This window comes from Malaclemys terrapin, chromosome 6, assembly GCF_027887155.1.
Source record: "Malaclemys terrapin pileata isolate rMalTer1 chromosome 6, rMalTer1.hap1, whole genome shotgun sequence".
NCBI classification, from domain to species: Eukaryota; Metazoa; Chordata; order Testudines; family Emydidae; genus Malaclemys; species Malaclemys terrapin.
In genome coordinates, this window is record NC_071510.1 from 47,350,161 (window position 1) to 47,368,948 (window position 18,788).

Below are 18,788 nucleotides of genomic sequence, written 5' to 3' on the forward strand. Positions count from 1 at the left end.
CTGGGGCAGGGGGGTTGGGTGCAGGAAGGAGTGAGGGGTGTGGGCTGCAGCTGGGCGGCGCTTTCCTTGGGCGGCTCCCAGAAGGAACTGGCATATCCCTCTGGCAGCGGCTTCTAGGCAGGGGAGCCAGGGGGTTTCCGCGTACTGCCTCTGCCCGCAGACAGCGCCCCCACAGCTCCCATTGGCTGCAGTTCCCAGCCAATGGGAGCTGCAGAGTTGGCTCTTGAGGCAGAGGCAATGCGTGGAGACTCCTTGCCCCCCTCACCCAAGGGCCACAGGGATACTAGCCGCTTCCGGGAGCGGTGCAGAGTCAGTGCAGGTAGTTAGCCTGTTCCCCAGTGTGCTGGGAGGGAGAGGAGTTGAGGGAGGGAGGGGGAGGAGTTTCTCAGTGGGGCCCGCGGACCCTCTGGAGTACCCTCGGGGCCCCCAGTTTGAGAAACGCTGCCCTAAGATATCATCAGTGCCTAAGCTCCAGCTGACAAGGAGCATAGCTTTCAGTAAAGCAAATAATGTAATAACTGTACATTCTCCTTGTCTTTCATATCAGATATGAGCACCAAAGTCACCAAGATTACACAAAAGAGTGTATAATGCTTGATACTTGCCAGATGCAATTCTTGATGTCCTCCAGTAAGTTTGGTGGCAGGAGAAATCAATGATGATAAAGGCCAGGCCAATTGTCACAGCACTCTCCAGCCAAAAGGCAAACTCTTTATTCCTTTTTAGCAGTAAATGAGGGCACATGAGCCAGTTCCTATTGAAGTCAATAGGAGTTTTGCCATTAATACCAATAGAAGCATGATCAGACCTTTGGTGAGATGCTGAGTCCTTTAAACTCCCACGGAACTCATTGGGAGTTGAGGGCATTCCACACCTTGAAGGACTGGGCCCATAGTGGCTTCAGCAGGGGCGGCTCCAGGCACCAGCGCACCAAGTGCGTGCCTGGGGCAGCAAGCCTTGGGGGGTGGCAGTGAGGCAGCCTTCGGTGGCATGCCTGCGGGAGGTCCGCTGGTTCTGCGGCTTCGGCGGCAATTCGGCTTTTTTTTTTTAACTAACTGGCACATAGGGTGGCTGTTCCTTTGCTAACCTGAATAGATTTTTGATTCCTTTGTGCTTCTGCCCTACTGATTTTAGCTCTTTATTTTAACAGGTTGTTTAAAACAACTGAAAGAACTCAATGTGAGTTTTAATAATTTGAAGAGCATCCCTCCAGAACTGGGAAACTGTGAGAATCTGGAAAAACTGGATTTGGCTGGAAATATAGAACTTACAGAGCTCCCATTTGAAGTAAGATCTCTAACTGCATTTCTTGTATCTGATTTATTTGGGCTGTTAGATATTTCATCACATGCAGCATAAACAGAGATTCTTACAAACTGATTTCACACACCATCTCATACTTCAACAATACAGTTTTAGTAGCAATGTCATTGAAAATATCTTAGAACAGACAGAACAGAGCAGGACAGAGCGTCTGAATGTCACTTGACAAATGGCTAAATCCTGCTCACATTTGCTCTAGTGCATAAGGCTGGGAAAGGGGCCAAAAGGGATTTTGCATAATGTTGGTGGCTAAGGGAAGGCTGCTGAAGGCTTCCTGCCATGAAACACAAGTGTGAGTTGTCAGCTTTATCCATGTAATGCCCCAAGTTGCAACCCCATGTCTATGGGGTGATGGTTTGTTAAAGGAACACGGTGCTGTCCCAAGCAAATAATGCTGTATGCTTCCATGAGCAGCAAAAAATGGTTGGCAGAAATGTAGGTGCTTACATTACTTCTGAGGATCAGTAAGCTCTACTTACTGCATTGTGATGATCCATGGAGAGACACCCAGCCTTGCAACAGCAGTATATCCCTTATGTTGGATGTGTGGTTGTCTACTCACTGCATACACACTCAACAGGTGTTTGCTATTTAAGGCAGCAATTTGGTCCAAAATGTCTATGGTGAAATTAAATAAAGTTGCTAATTTCATTTTTAATCTAGAAATTTCCTGTATTTTGCCAATGTCACCATCACTTCCCTAGACCTTGACATTTTTTAAACTTCTTGGTTCTGTTGTAGGTCAGATGTTTGGGTGGAAAGTAGGTGTTCAGTTGTGTAGTAGGGAGAAACTGAGGTGCACACAAGCCTGTCTCTCACAACCTCACCTCACAAGCAAACATTGCATATGGACATAAGTTATAGTATCAGGCCAGCCAGCAAATCCCAATTGTGCCTGTCTCTCTGTCTTTATAATCTTTATCGTAGTGGTTAGGGTACCTGCCTGGGATGTAGGGGATCTAAATTTGAATCCCCATTCCAGACTTGAACTCAGATCTCCCCCGCAACCAAGGTGAGTGCTCTAACCACCAGGCTGCAGGCTATTCTGAGGTGGTTACATTCAGTGTCTCCTAGTGAAGATGTTCCACTTTATCTAGCTACATAAATATTAATTGGGCCAGAGAGAGAGAGAGAGTGGTTAATGCACTCACTTGGACGTAGGATACGGGGATTTAAATCTTCTCTGTCTGATTCAGATATACAGATAAATAGGCTATTTGCTTGGGAAATTTTAAATTTTAAACCACAGTTTTTTAAAGTAGTAACATTATCCTTGATAATGTAATATCTGTCTGACATCTGATTGTTAGATGGGCAAGAGATGGTAACTAGGGTGACCAGATGTCCCAATTTTTATAGGGACAGCCTCAATATCCGGGGCTTTGTCTTATATAGGTTCCTATTACCCTCCATCTCCATCCCAGTTTTTCACACTTGCTGTCTGGTCACCCTAATGATAACTGGCAATAATTGCTTCTTCATGAATGAAAACTATTGAAATAACTTGAATTGTGTTTGGAACCTGAGAGAGACAGAGAAAGAGAGAGATTTTGAAATGCTTATAATACCTGAAAGAGATGAACATATTTACTTCTGAAAATTACCAATCGGTGAAATGAGTGATTCACAAGAGAAACATAACAACCTCCAATATGACTAGAGGTATGGCGCGCGCGCGTGTGTGTGTGTGTGTGTGTGTGTGTGTGTGTACAGAAAAATTACCCACAAAGATATTTTTTATTAATAGATTGTCATTTGGAAAGTTCAACTTTTATTTGACTTTCAAAATCCTTAAAAAAAAATCTTCCTTGGAAGGTTACAGAAATGTGCAACTTGAAGAAAGCAGGTAATATTCTCCACTGTAAAACTTGCTTGAGAAATAATGACAAACTTCAACACAGCAGAAATGATCAGAGTCTAATTTTATCTTGGTATTGTACATAGAATAATGGCCAGGGAGAACCTGATAATATATATGATGATAGATTCAGGGAGATTGATAACATGCCTGTAATTCAGTCAAGAGTTTCTGACAGTACCATAAAAAGTTTATGAGATCATCAGAACTCTGAGACTGAATTACATCTTCAGTAATCAGTCTCCCTACTCTCTTTCTATCCATTTTCTTTATGACAGCTGTAGAATATATAGGAGTTTTTGAGCTTTTAAAGCAATTTATTGAGGAATTTTATAAGGAGAGAATTCTGGATTTTTAAACAGATACAGAAAGAAAATATTACAAACTGACTGAATTAGAGGGGAAAAATTCAGTTGTGTGTATCACATAACCCGCTACCACTTTCTACATAATAGTGGCAAAAGCATTGTGCACATTCAGTCTGATCCACCTGCAATTCCATGTACAACTCATGCACTTGCACCCCCAAACACCCATTTGACAACCAGCTGTCCAATCTGTGGGCACACCCACTGTGTTCTGGAACTGCAATATGTGTTCATGCATTTTTGCAGGTGCACCAGTTGCTCCTGTTTTTAACATTTCGTCCACAATGACAAAGGATGTGCATAGGCCCCAGAATTTGCAAATCAGCTATATATGAAGTCAACAGATAACTGCTATATGTCAGGAATTTTCTGTAGTTTTTTATGGGGTCAAATACTGAGAGGTGCTGAGCACCTGCAACTCACATTTACTTCAGTGTAAGATTCAACTGCTAGCAGATGTGCAGCACCTTTAATGATAAGGACCATTAACAATACATGATGACTTAGGTCTTTTACATTACATTTTGCTTTGTGTATGGTATAGTATACCTTAGAAACCATATATAGTTAAGTCTTTTTTTCACAGAACAGCTCTGCTTGTAGTCAAATAAACTGCCGTGTGAATATTGATATCATTCTGGACTTTTATATCATTATTCCATACCAAAAAAATCCTCTCAAAGCCCCCCAAAAGTCTATGTTAAAAGAACATTATGGTTGCAAACTCAAAGAACTCAAAAGTTAGGAAATACCAGAATTAACACACACTTAATTCTGCCCCCTTTTCCAAATGCATTATGATATAGACCTTAACTACATGAGCTTATACTTTTTTCCCCACAGGTAACTTGTGCTTGGAGCGCTTTACTAGTGAAGGAATACCGGCATACTATCCTGGCCAATCGCTTTTAGTGTGCGTGCAGATGCCACTATGAATGAAATTAGCGAGCTTGGTACAGGACAGATTTGCTGGTATAGCTGTATCTACATTAGGGGCTTCTGTAACTTGGCACCCTGTGTCAGTCAGGGATTACACCTCTTCACACCCCTGACTGACATAGCTCTGCTGACAGAAGTTTGTAGCATAGACCTGGCGCCAGCGTCAATAAGGACTGCTTTGTGTGAGTTAGAGTTGGTAGGCTCATGTGTATCTCCTTCTCTATCCTCCCTAATGGGCAAGTCCTCACAAAGTATCATAGATTCATTGTCTTCTATGGAGCTGTGACAATTGATACCAGCTGGTGATCTGCCCTGTGATGTCTTCTTTCCCCCCAAAATCATGTTCTCTTCACATTTGGATGTATCTGGACTAGAAAGAAAGATTTGTTTATTTATTTACTTTACAAACACCACCACCACCCAACATTTTGCTAACACATTTTAATGAACACATTTTAAAGGTCTTATGTAGACAGCACAAGTTATATTTTAATATGTCTTATCTGGTTCAGGTGAAAGCAAGCTAACACTACAAAGCTAATTTTAAAAAAAATGTTTTTATTCTAGTCTAGACATGCTTTTTGTGTGCATATACAACAGAGTGGAAACAGCTTGAATCCTAATGTCTGAAGCTCTGGGATTCAAGTGACAATGACTTGAAATCCCAGCACTTCAGACCCTAGATTTCAAGTCATTTTAACTCAGCTCTGTACACACACACAGTGGGGCAGAAAACAATGCAGGTTGGAGGGGTTATTTTTACCATGTGCCTTTAAAACAAGCATCTCTGATAGGAAATATTAAGTAGCTACTTTGGATTTGCTGTTCAGGAAAATCAAGTTTCAAAAAGGTTAATGGAGGGTGCGTCTGGTGTTCTGAACTTCTTATGCAGTGAATAGTGTATGCTGCTGTTAGGGGGGATCCCAGCAGGTTATTTTGACATCCCTTTGTGCAGCCTGAACAAGGCAGAGTGAGTGAAATGGGGTAGAGAATCTGCTCCTGCTCCAGCATATGAATGTTTTGTCAGAGAAGAGCATCCTAAAATATCACGAGAGGGAGTGAAAAGAATGTGTGTGTATAGATATATATATAGATATAATATCTTGAGCACCTTGAATAAATTAATCAAAATTAGTAAATTTAGCTCTAAGCAGCATAAGGAATCATAGTGTGGTTTGTTTATTTTTAACATAAGGTGTAACACTTCTGCAGAGTGAGCATGTGTGTGTGTGTGTGTGCGCCTCTGTGTTTTCATGTGTATGCATATGTATTTTAATTTTATTACTTAATATCCGGCCTCCAAAGTTCAGAGGGCTGGGAGATCATGTTTTCTTTTTGGCATGCCATAATCTCAGTGTAACAGGTGGTAATCTTGTTTTGCATTATTGCTGCACAGATGGGTTTAAATAAACTGGAAACACTGGTCAACAGTTTCCCAGAGGCCTCCTTACTTTAATCACCCAGAAAGGAAAAAGGCTCACCTTTTCTCTTAACTTCACCTAACTTTCTCCTTGAGCAGCCATGTTACTAGCCTATTCACCGTTTACAAGATGAAAGACCTTTATCTTGTTACAGAAGTTTTGCCTGAGTAAGGAGTGAAGTATTGGATCATAAGTAAAAAATGAACTTTATTAGTGCCCAAATCATTTGAGTTTGGTTTGTCCATGCACAGATTCAGAACCACAAAACTGTGTGCATTGGCTATTCCTTCAGTGAGGAGGTAGCAAGTCAGTGGCAAAAGGCCTACTGTAGGTGAAATCCAGCTTCTACTGAAATCTGTTGCAATGGGACCAGCATTTCACAGAGTATGTTTTGCAGTTTAAGAAAGGTACAGTTGGTTAGCCTTGCTGACTTTCTGTTTGAGAGAATTTTATCTTGCTTTGGTTGTTCGTTCAATGCACATACTCGCTTGCAAAGATTAAAGCTTTTTGGATGGCAAATCCAGCTAACACTCATGCCAAGTTTCACACTATCATAGCATTTGCCAAAATGCTGTCAATCTAAGGTAAGGAACAGCTGCTTTGTGAAACTGGCATAAGATCTAATACCAGACATTAGCAGGAGTGTGTGAAAATCGAAAGGGGGTGGGTGCAAAGGTGTTAGGTATCGGAGGAGATAGACAAAGGTATTAGCACTGCATGAGTTCTTATAAATGTTTTGAAAAGACAAGAGAGTAAAGAAGGACATGCAAATGTGTTAGGAAACAGGATTATTTAGTTAGACAAAGGAATGTCTGCATTAGTTGATGTAGTTCTTGACCATGTGATTCAAAAATCTTATAATTAATATAACATCACTTCAAAGACATTGCATTCTCTCCCAGAGCAAGTCATTTGCCAATAATAGCTCTGCCTTGTTAGAGAACTAATCCTTGTATACCTTTGTATTGTGATACCAGTGACCTTTACCTTTCACTTGAATTTTAAACAAAAGTAGCATCTTCTTCTACAAGCAGAGTTTAAATGGCACGAAAAACTTTGTATAAACAAAGAATTATTAGTGGTGACCAAATGCTACCAAAATCTGAGCAAAAGGGAATTATGTGAACATTAGAATGTCACTAATTCATTATAAAAATGTAGATTTAATTTTAAAAAGGTTTTGTTCTCTGTAAATGAGGGGTGGGGTTTTCAATAGTGTTCAGCATTGGCCCAACCTTGCTATCTTTTAAAGTCAAAAGTTAAACTTTGTTACAGGAGTTTTGCCTGAGTAAGGAGTGAAGTATTGGATCATAAGTAAAAAATGAACAATTCAGTGGCAGGAAAAGTTAGGCCAACTCTGAGTGCTTGTGAAAATCCTACCCTCAAATGTTATCTATTCACAAAAGCTAGAAAATCAGAGCCAGATTGTGCCTGATCCATAAATAGGTGTACAGTGGTGGGAGAGGGAATGCAGAACTTTCCCTCATCTGCATGGCCTGCATAAAGAGAACACAGGGATTGCTTTCTCTGTCTCTTTCTTCCCTTGGGGATGTACAGCACCTCAAGGGGGTGAAGAGAGTTAGGGAAAAAGCAAGTCACTTCTCCACAATGGACCATAGAGTGAAACTAGTGAAGTGGGAAGGATAGCATAACTGGTTCCTGATCATGACTGGAGTTTCTGGGCAGTACCAAATATTAAATAGGAATGTATTAAATTAATTACTGTGTACATTCATCTCAGTTATCAGCTAATTACAGGCTAGTTACATGATTACAAGTTAAATTTTTATAGCTGTCAGCAACATTTAATACTGTTAATCATGAATTTCTGTATATCCTCAACAGACTCTTGTGAGGGTGGACAGAAAGATGGGATGCAGTGCTATCAGTCAGCAGATGGTGCAAAGTGTCAGTGGTTGCAGATGGTGCACTGTGGGCTTGAATTCTCTCAGCTGAGCCTGGGGTTTGCTTGGTATGCCCAGTTAATGAGCCTAGTTGGGCTATGGCAGAATTGCCTGATTTGCTGGCCTGCCCTGTTGGCTGGAAGGAGCCATCAGGTGTGCATTTAAGCTCAGCAGTAGTGGTGGCAGGCTGCTGGAAACTTAATGTTTACTCCCGCACCTGCAATTGCTTCTGTGCCGGCCTTGTTCCCAGTCCTGCTCCTGGCTTATTTCTGACCAGCTTCAGCCCTGCTGCCTTGCTCCAGCTCTGACTCCTGATCGCTGGCAGTGGCTTTGAACTTTGGCTCTGTTTGTGGCCTCTATGATGCTTTGGAGTTTCACCTACAGCATTAAGCACCCTGGAACCCTGGGTGCTTCTGTGCTGCGTGGCTTTGGCTCAGAGCCCTGGCACTAGCCGCCTGCTTACAATACAATGTCCTCACCCTGGCTTCCATCAGCCTGGTTACTCCTTGCAGAGGGACAGCAACAGCCTTTCCAGTCCCAAGTCTGTCCAAAACCACCTCCCTTGCAGTGTCCAGTCCCTCTCATTGGAGACTCAGAAATTATTATGTTCGCTGCCTCCCAAAAGACAGAGCTCACATCAGCCTGTTAGTTTAGCTGAGGATTTCATCCTTCAGTTTCATACACAAAACTTAGATGGTTTTGTAATAAACATTCTTGTTTTATTAACAAAGAACAGAAATTTGAATGACAATAAGTAAGAATAGAAGACACAGATATGGTTACAGTGAAACAAAACAAAAACACACTTTTTTGTGGCTAAAACAACTTCAGCAAGTTACAATCTTTGTCTAAGCAGGTTTCTCACCTATTGTCAGTTCCAGCTACTCTTGGTTTTCAGGCCAAGAGGATCCACTTTTCATTAGCTCAAGGGGCGGTGCTTCCCCTTTGTCACCCAGGTGATGGATGACAAAATGGCTTTTTTTTTTTTTTTTGGACTTTGCTTATATTTCCCAAAGTCTATTGTCTCTGTTTCAAGAGCCAGAAAGCTTCCTGGGAGTGCATGATCATTAAGCGGTCTTCTCCCTCTTAAGCTTGATTGCTTAGTTTAACCTGCATGTAGATGTACTTTCATTGTCCTCCTGAGGTATTACCTGTCTACACTGGAGACACTGAAAAACAGGGAAAACAATGTTTTTTGTCTTGGATAGGCTAGTTTTATACAATGCTTGCTAAACACCTTTTAAGAACATATTTTCAACACAGATCTAAAATTATTTATACACCGCTGGTACATACATCACACAATAATATTCATGACCAATGTGTTATCAGTTTGCATATCATAGAATCATAGAAGATTAGGGTTGGAAGAGACCTCAGGAGGTCATCCAGTCTAACCCGCTGCTCAAAGCAGGACCAACCCCAACTAAATCATATGACACCTCACTAAATATGACACCTCACATGACACCTTTTAGATACAGATTATGTCAACAGTGTGTTGAGGCAATGAGTATGTCAGGCTTGATGTGAGTTATGGTTTGATGTGCCCTCAGCCAGTTGGTAATGAAAGGCTCCCAGCCTCTCACTGCCATTGATCTGACCTCCAGGCCTGACTGCCCATGTCCCAGTTCGTGTCACACAGCTCCATATTATTTTTCCATTTTACCTGGAAGATGCCGTGTCTGTACTTTTTCAGTGTCAGGCAAAGATTGGGACTTAAAGGTGAACAAGTTGGCTGATGCTGAGCCTACATATAATGGAAGTGATGTTAGTGGCTTGGTGGAAGTAGATAGAAGACATTGTAGAGTGGTTACTGCTCCTGTTGTTGAAGAGGTTTGTCATAAGAACATAAGAATGTCCATACTGGGTCAGACCAATGGTCCATCTAGCCCAGTAATGCCAGATGTGTCAAAGGGAATGAACAGAACAGGGCAATTATTAAGTGTCCACACACTGTGCAAGAGTTTTACAGCTGTGGGTGATTCCGGGCCCACAAATGAGTCCAAGGAGGCATTGTTTGCTAAAAGTGAAGGCTTTTGTGTATGTCTGATTAGGCGGATGTTGTGAACTTTTCTTTTCCATCTATGTATTGGTTGTTTGCTCCAACCTCCTTCTGCCTCATTTCCTCATTGTCTCTCTGTGGCCAGCTTCATTCTCCCTGTCCCTCTTTATGTTCCCCTCAATCCGTATATCTTTTCCTCTCTTCTCAGAACCTAGTAGGAGACACCCAGTACCTCTCAGAGCTGGGCTCTGTAATATATCAGAAGTGACATGGAAAGGACAATGAATCTCATATTATGAAATTAATGGCTGGTAAATTTAGAACAAATGTAAAGAAATGCATCTTCATACAGCCGATAGGCAACCTATGAAATTCACTGCTGCAGCATGTTATTGAGCCAGTTATTTTGGCTGAATATTAGAAAGTCCTGGATAATTTTATGAACAATATCATTTATAGTTATGCAGGCTATGATAAGGTTAATTAAATCTTATTCTTCAGGTTATAAGCAGATCACTTCAGGGATAAAGAAAGATTTTTGTCACCATGTAAAGCTTTGCAAAATTGATGTTGGATATTGACTGTGGCACAACATTTTAAAATTGCATCAAGGAGCTTGTGCATCTTCTGTGAAGGAAGCCATGATCTGGTCTCTCCTGACTGCTCTCCAGTTTTGCTGCAGAAAGGAAAATCAGAGAGGAGTCATGGGAGTCAGGGAGGTGTCACTGCATTCACGGGAAATCAGAGAGGAGTCAGTGCTTTGAAATGTGATTTTTGTTTTCTTAGGCCTCAGTCCAGTACATCACTTAAGCACATGCTTAATTTTAATGGGAGCAGCCCTATTGCAGTTAAGCAAATGCTTAAATGCTTTGCTGGTTCAAGGTCTTATTTCTTGGCAGATTCTACACTGAATGCTAATCATATCTATAGCTTCACCCCAGAAGAGACTTCAAAGATTTTAGTCCAAATGAATTGATGAATTAGTAATAAATTCAGAATTTAGATACATAGGATTATTATCCAGATCCGATAAGTCATCCATTTAGTTCAATATCCTATCTGACTGTGGCTTCTAACAGATTCCTCAAAAGGTTGTGTTCCTGTCATGGATTATAATGGAATAACCAGCCCCTTGGAGAAATTTTTTCCTACCCCAGGCAAGTAGTGGTTGACTTATGTCCTGAAGCATGAAGGTTTATATCTCTTATTTTTCTATCCTATCTAATGTACCTGTGAATGTTTTCATTATCTATATAAATGTCAAATCCTCTTCAGAATCCTGCTACGCTTTTAGACTCAATAATACACTTATAAAGTTTGTGGACAATACCAAGCTGGGAGGGGTTACAAGTGCTTTGGAGGATAGGATTATAATTCAAAATGATCTGGACAAACGGAGAAATGGTCTGAAGTAAATAGGATGAAATTCAATAAGGACAAATGCAAAGTACTCCACTTAGGAAGGAACACTCAGTTGAACACATACAAAGTGGGAAATGATTGCCTAGGAAGGAGTACTGTGGATCTGGGGGTCATAGTGGACCACAAGCTATTCTTGAGTCAACCGTGTAACACTGTTGCAAAAAAAGCTCCTGGGATGTATTAGCAGGAGTATTGTAAGCAAGACATGAGAAGTTATTCTTCCGCTCTACTCCATGCTGATTAGGGCTCAACTGGAGTATTGTGTCCAGTTCTCAGCATCACATTTCAAGAAAGATGTGGACAAAATGGAGAAAGTCGAGAGAAGAGCAACAAAAATGATTAAAAGTCTAGAAAACATGATCTATGAGGGAAGATTGAAAAAATCGGGTTTGTTTAGTCTGGAAAAGAGAAGCCTGAGAGGGGACATGATAACAGTTTTCAAGTACATAAAAGGTTGTTACAAAGATGGGGGAGAAAAATTGTTCTTCTTAACCGCTGAGGATAAGACAAGAAGCCAAGGACTTAAATGGGCAGCAAGGGAGGTTTAGATTGGACATCAGGAAAAACTTCCTAACTGTCAGGGTGGTTAAGCACTGGAATAAATTGCCTAGGGAGGTTGTGGAATCTCCATCATCAGAGATTTTTAAGAGCAGGTTACACAAACAACTGTCAGGAATGGTCTAGATAATACTTAGTCCTGCCATGAGTGCAGGGGACTGGACTAGATGAGCTCTCGAGGTCCCTTCCAGTCCTATGATTCTATAGCAGCGAGTTCCATAGGTTAATTATGTAAAGAAAACTATTTCCTTTTATCAGTTTAAATTTATTGCTTTTTGGATTAATTGGAATCCTTCTTGTTCTTGTGATTATAAGGGACTATATAGAGGAGCAGCTGATTTACCATTTCTCTATTGTTCATTGTTCTGAAAATTTCTTTTTTATTCATCAGCTCTTTCAACTAAAGTGTTATCGTCTTTTCGATTTTTCTTCAGCTTGATTGAGATCTTTGGGTATTACTGCAATGCAAATATTCAGTAAAGATGATAGAGAAAATTTCTTTCCATTCCTCTGATAGATTTTGTTGTTCATCTCTGGATCCCTTGTATTTTTTCTGTGTCTTTCTTGGAGACAGAGTGACCAGACATCAACATAGTATTGCAGGTCAAGGTGTACTATTGATATATATAGTGACACTATAATAATTTCACTGTTCTAATATATCCCACTCCTTATGTATTAAAGTAGTATTTTCTTTGACCTCCAGTGTACATTGAACAGAAGTTTTCATTCACCTAAATAATTATCTTTCCATCCCTCCTGGGTTCCAGTTAATTTAGTAATCAGCAATGTGCATGTTAGTAATTGACATTATTTCTTCCAGTTTATATTTGTCAGCACTGAATTTCATATGCCATCATGAAAACTCAAATATTTCAGATATGTACCATTAATCATAATTAATTTTGTTCACTTAAATATTTGTTCATTATCCACAGTTTCCTCTCCCAACCCCATGTTCTGATATATTCATGCTATACTATAGGTATTATTGAAATGCTATCTGCACAGAAAATATTCTGTGACAGTATACAAATTATACACAACCATGCAGAACTATTCAATTGGCTAATACAGATTAATGCTTATGGGAACACACATCATCAGCAATTGCACAGAGCTAAGCAAAGAAAAGTTTAGGCAATACATTAGAAAAAGATTCCTAAGAGTGAGAGGACATGGGTAGAGAAATAGAATTTTTTGGAAGGTGCTTATGGATACAGTACAAAACTAGCAGCCCGGGGGAGGCGTGGCTAAGGTAGCTTTGAGCCCTGCTCATCTGGGGGTTGGAGAAGCTCCTAACATATCTTAGGGTACGTCTATACTTACTTCCTGGTCCGGATGTAAGCGATCGATCTTCTGGGATCGATCCCGGAAGTGCTTGCTGTTGACGCCGGTACTCCAGCTCAGCGAGAGGAGTACGCGGCATCGACGGGGGAGCCTGCCTGCCGCGTCTGGACCCGCGGTAAGTTCGGACTAAGGTACTTGGAATTCAGCTACGTTATTAACGTACTGAATTTGTGTACCTTAGTCCGAAGTGGGGGGTTAGTGTGGACCAGGCCTTAGACAGCAGTAGGAACCTATCCAAGTTATAGCTGCCTCTCTGGACTGCCCGATGGGTGGCAGCACTGCTTGGAATTTCTGCAGCACTGTGTGCTGTGACTCCACCTCAAGGTGCCTCTCCCACCCTTGGCATGCCCCCTAAACCAGGGTTTATGAGGGGGTCCTTAGAAGGCAGCCTTCTGGTTGTCTCTGCAGTGTCTGTGCTGGAGGAAACCACTCTCAGCTGGAACTGTTTTTTTTTTTTTAGGACCCCTTTATGCTGCTCCAGACCTTTAATTGGGGTAAAAGAGCAAGTGCAGGGGTGAGGACCTCACTCATTGGTTTTACATAGGAATATTTATACAACTGTATGTAATTCTGTTTGATTCACTGCTCCTCCTGCCTTATACAGATTGTTTGTTCAGGGCTGAGCCAGCTGGCTAAATATCGAGCCAGATAATTTATTATTATTTTATTTTATTATTTATTATTTTATTTTATTTATTATTTATTTATCACTAATCTAAAGAAGTAAATGTTCTAGCATCTACATCAATTGTATTTCCATCAGCAGACATTTGTAACAAATGAATATGTAATTCTAATAATACAATGTATTCTGTGGGATGTTTGTATTTTAAAGATACAGCCCCAAGTTAGGGTGATGCAGAGTGGGAGTGATCCAGTGGGAGCTGCTGGAGGCTTTGTGCTGAGAGCCGGCTCCCTTGTGTACAAGAAGGTCCTTGTTAGGCAGCCTTATGGGTGTCTCCTCATGACCACTGTGCCACCTGTCGAGAGGGGGCAGTGTGCACACTCTTCTTCAGCCAGCTAGTTCCCCAGGCCAGGGCAGAGAGGGGTGGAGCCATAGTTCCATCTCCTCTTTCTGAATCCCCTAGTGGTACATGCTTTATAGAGTTTTTGTGCATGCATACAGGGGCAGGACATAAAGAAACCTGTTACATGTTACAAATATTGAGAATTATGTGGAGAGAAAAAGAATAATGCAGGATAATAAACAGGATAGATGAGATGAAAACATTCCACGCTAGCCTGGTGGTGGTAATTAATTAAAGCACAGTAAAAGTAGTTACTCCCCCTAAGGCCATTCTAGCTATAATTGGATCTGTGCATAAAAAGTTTTAAAAGAAAACCTCTGGAATGGAAGTGCAAATCTGAGAGCACTCTGCGTGGGTGAAGGAGGGAGACTGCTGAAATCCTGGCAGGGGACAAGACTTTGAATTGCCAGGTGAATTGTTGAAATTGTGCCCAGTTGTAGGCTCATGAAATGTGTCATACCCAAAGACAGATTCTGTGGATCTACCTATATTAAGAAAATGAGCCATATTTGATAATAGACTTTCAGGCAGCACTGAAAAGGTCATCCACTGATGTGGACAGGGTCAGCTGAGTTTTACACCTGATCTGTTAAAGAGTGGGACAGGGTTATCCCTGGTGTGACTCCATTGAATCTTGGGATTTTGGTTTAAAGGGCCCTTAGGAAGCAGCAAGCCCAAGCCTAATTGTGGAGGCTTTTCCACCAAAGACTGAGCGGGAGTACTTTTGCCTGCTTTCCTAATTATTATTTATAGACATGTCTGTGGTGCTCATCAACATAGTAGATAAGGACCTCCCAAAGGCTAGTGAACTAAGGTTGACAAAGCCGTGGTGAGGTATAGAGAAAGTATTATCACTACCATTTCTACAGATAAGAATACTGAGGCCGAGAGTGATTGATTCTCAGTATGACAAAGGAAGTCTGACACTTAGGAATGGAACCCAAAGCTTTTAACTTCTAGTCCTGTTCTGTAACTACAAGACCATTTTTATTCCTCTGTTCTCAGCTCCTAAAAATAGGGGGACTGTTCCTGAATTTAACCTCTAAAAGTTTTGTTTTAAACTATGATTCATTAATAAAAACAATTTATTCTTTAAAACAAAGACCTTTACTTTTATAGAACAGCTGAACTCTGATTGGCGGAAGCGCCCCAAAAGCCTGGTTTCTTAGTTAATCGGAATCAACAATTCCATAGTGGTACAGTCAGCCATTGTCACTGCACCGCACCAATATCCATCAGACCAAATATATCTACTGTATATCAGTCAGCAACTGTAACAGTACTGAGGCACAGGATCAGTGCCTTTCAGCTTTGCCTTAACATTTATATCTCATCTTTTCTTGATTTTTTTTTAGCATCCGCCAATATTATCCTATGACAACATTCTATTGTACTGATACTGTCTCTTTAAATGTCCTCTGTATATCTTCTAAAGTGAGTCATTACTAGTTTACCAACCTAAAAGAAAACTGTCAACCAGTGCTTTACAGTTCTTAATGCATTTGTCATCTTCTTGGTTTATAATACTCTTTCTAGCTGCTTGAAAATAAAATTTACTTCTCTACTGATTTTTTTTTTCATTCTCCCTTTGGCAAATATTGATTGATTTACTGTGTGTTTCTGTAAGAGCTAAAACGAATATGACCATTTTTAACAAACAAAATGACAACTTTAGTAGATATAGTGCCTGGTCATGCCAAAATGTTTTTATTTGTGTGTTTATATCATTACGTCTATGTCACTCTAATAGTATTTCTCCATTAATTGCTGCTGCAGTGTGTAGAGGGAGCATAACAAAATGGTGTATTTGTACCTGTTCTGTTATAAAAGTAGACATACATTTTTTTTCATTTATTGGTGATGGAGCAGAATATATTTTAAAAGAGATCTTTGAAAATCAAAAGATATTTACCATCAGAACATTACTGAGAGTCAAATAATATGCAATACTATTGACAGGGCTCTTCTAACTAGTGTTTTTAATTAAAGAATATGAAAAGTAAGCCCTTGGTGTGACTTTCTAGGTCCAGGTAAGTAACTGGGAGTTTTGCTATTGACGTCAGTGGGGCTAGATTTTCACCCTCTCATGTTCCTATGCTATCTGATTTGGAGATCTAGAAAACAGAGCTATTTTGTATTGGCAAATTGCATTGATATGTGGATTACATATGGTTGGAGTACTAGCAATATGAAGATTTATAATTTATAACTCCAATCAACAGGAAGTAACCCTTTGGGATATTTGCCATTTATATGGCCCCAATCCAGCAAAGCACTTAAGCACATGCTTAATTTTAAGCACCTTTGTAGTCCCATTGACTGAAATGGATTTACATGCTTAAATGTAAGTGTGTGCTTTTCTTGCTGGATCAGGTCTTTATGCAGCATAGTGCTTTTGTTATTACTATGCAGTTCTTCAATCATGTATGTTGATCAAGGGATGAAACAAAAGTACAGGAGTCAGTGGAATAAAGGAAAAATATAAAACCAGTTAAAACACTTCCACACATCATGTCTCTTTGCTTGCATAGTCTAGTAATCCTGCTGCCTTTAGTGTCAGTGGTAGTTTTGCTATTGACTTTGTCTACATTGTGATCAGAGGTATGACTACTGCACTTGTAGACATACCTGTGCTAGCTCTGATCTAGCTAGCTTGTGTAGCAATAGCAGTGCAAGCCTGCTTGGGACAGTGAGTACTTGAGGGCTAGTCTGTGTTGACACCTATGCTGCTGCAACTTCACTGCTATTGTTGTTCAAGCTAGTTAGATCAAAGCTAGTTTGGGTATGTCTATACATGCTGTTGTCACACCACTGATTGCACTGCAGACATACTCAACGGGAGAAGGATTGGTCCTGCTAGAGCTACAGAACTAACACTGGAGCAGAGACCATCATTTTATTATACAGCATGTGCACAGTACCTAGCACAGTGTGGCTGGGTTCTCCAGGTGCTACAGCTATACAAATAAATAATAACAACAATGAGTACATGGTTGTCTTTCTTCTCACCCCCGACGTGGTCCTGATGCCACTTTTACATTCTACTTAGATCATTTCCCAATGTTACAGTAATAATTAGTATTTTATATGCAGCCAGTTTACTCATTCTTTGAAATAGTTGGCATTTTTGCTTGCTTCTCAAATCACATGAGACATTTTACTTCGTCACTGTTTTCTTTAAGTATATGTAATTTTTTAAAGATAAAAGGGTGAAAGGAAATAGGGCCAACATTTTAAAACGTGGGTGCCTAAAGTTAAACTCCTAAATCCAGAATTAGGCATCAAAATAAATGTGGCCTGATTTTCAGAGGTGCTGCTCTGACTGACTCCAGTGGTACAAGATAAGGGTGTCCAATGCCTCTGAAAATCTTCTTTTGGGACCAATTTAACATTCTTCAATTACCAGAATTCTGTCATCTAGTTAGGAACCTGCCCCATGTTAAGACTTTGGGGTGAGTTTCTTTATGTTACTGTCAAGATCCTGGGTTGATGAAATCACAGGCTCTAACCCTAGGAATGGTTTTGCCGCAGTTTCATCTAGCATCCTGTCTCTGGTGGAGAGTAGGGTATACTTCTTGTTACCAACTCCCTGCTAACTGCTGTACTCTTCTGCAAAAAACCTTGATGGTAATAATAATAATTATTTTTTAAAAATACATACGAAAGAAATGTTAAGGGTGTGGTTTAAATTGACAAGAGCTAGTTAGCTAAGAGTTAAAGCTAAAGAATTCCTGAGTAGTTCTCTTGTCATCCATATTGCAGCACAGATGTGTCCCAGTCCTGGAAGTTACTGAGTGCCTCCTGCAAGGTGTTGAGTGCCATCCAAACCTGGCAGGAGAGGTTGGGTGACATCATGGCCTCATTAAAATCAATGATGCCAAACTCATGTTGACTTCAATGGGGCCAGGATTTTCTTGCAAAATTGGGCTCCTCGTGTGTTAGGTCACCAATTGTTTAGACAGAACTGAAAGCAGTTGAGCGTAGCTGTGCTAATTCTCTGTATTTCCTGGCTTATGTTGGTTTTAGTCAGATTGTTTCTGCCACAGAATATTTATATTTAATTTAGTGTTGTTGGTTTTTTTTGGCTAGGTATTAACATAATTTCAGATCTTTGCATTTGCTGACGCCTTGCAATGGGCAGCTCATACTAAAACCACAAGCAACAGACCTTATCAGTAAATCCCTTTCAATGACAAAAATAAAGCAGAAATAAAAACACACCCATTAATCAAACAACTCATTCAACTCAGGGACATAGTGTCCTTTTCTCTCAACTGAAACTTTAACTGTCAGAGAAAAGAAAAGCAGTGGAGCTCTGGAATGCTGTAACAACTATTTTCTTTAAAAGCAAAATTATTAAGATAAGAAGCAATATGGGTAGTTTGTCAAATAAAGATGACAATTATGATTAACAGAAAGGACCGCAATAACTGTGGCCAGGTAGTTAGACTGTCAAATGTAGCTAGTGTTTAAAATGGAGCTTGCATAAAGCCTATATTCTGATTGATTCAAAGTCAGATAACCAAGTTAAATAGCAAAAATAAACCGCTTAAGTAAAAATGATAAGGTTGGCAGGCTTGTTTATAAATGAAATGTTATAGGAGGTGCAAAA

The 18,788-nt window shown here is 40.3% G+C and overlaps 1 protein-coding gene across 1 annotated transcript in view; it reads left to right on the top strand.

Annotated features, from left to right (window-relative positions):
- Positions 1-18,788, top strand: part of LRRC2 (leucine rich repeat containing 2) — a 73,385-nt gene that overhangs the window by 40,461 nt on the left and 14,136 nt on the right. Inside the window, exon 5 of the mRNA XM_054032249.1 lies at positions 1,151-1,287. Coding sequence (XP_053888224.1) covers positions 1,151-1,287 — 137 coding nt within the window. The remainder of the gene's footprint in view (positions 1-1,150; positions 1,288-18,788) is intronic.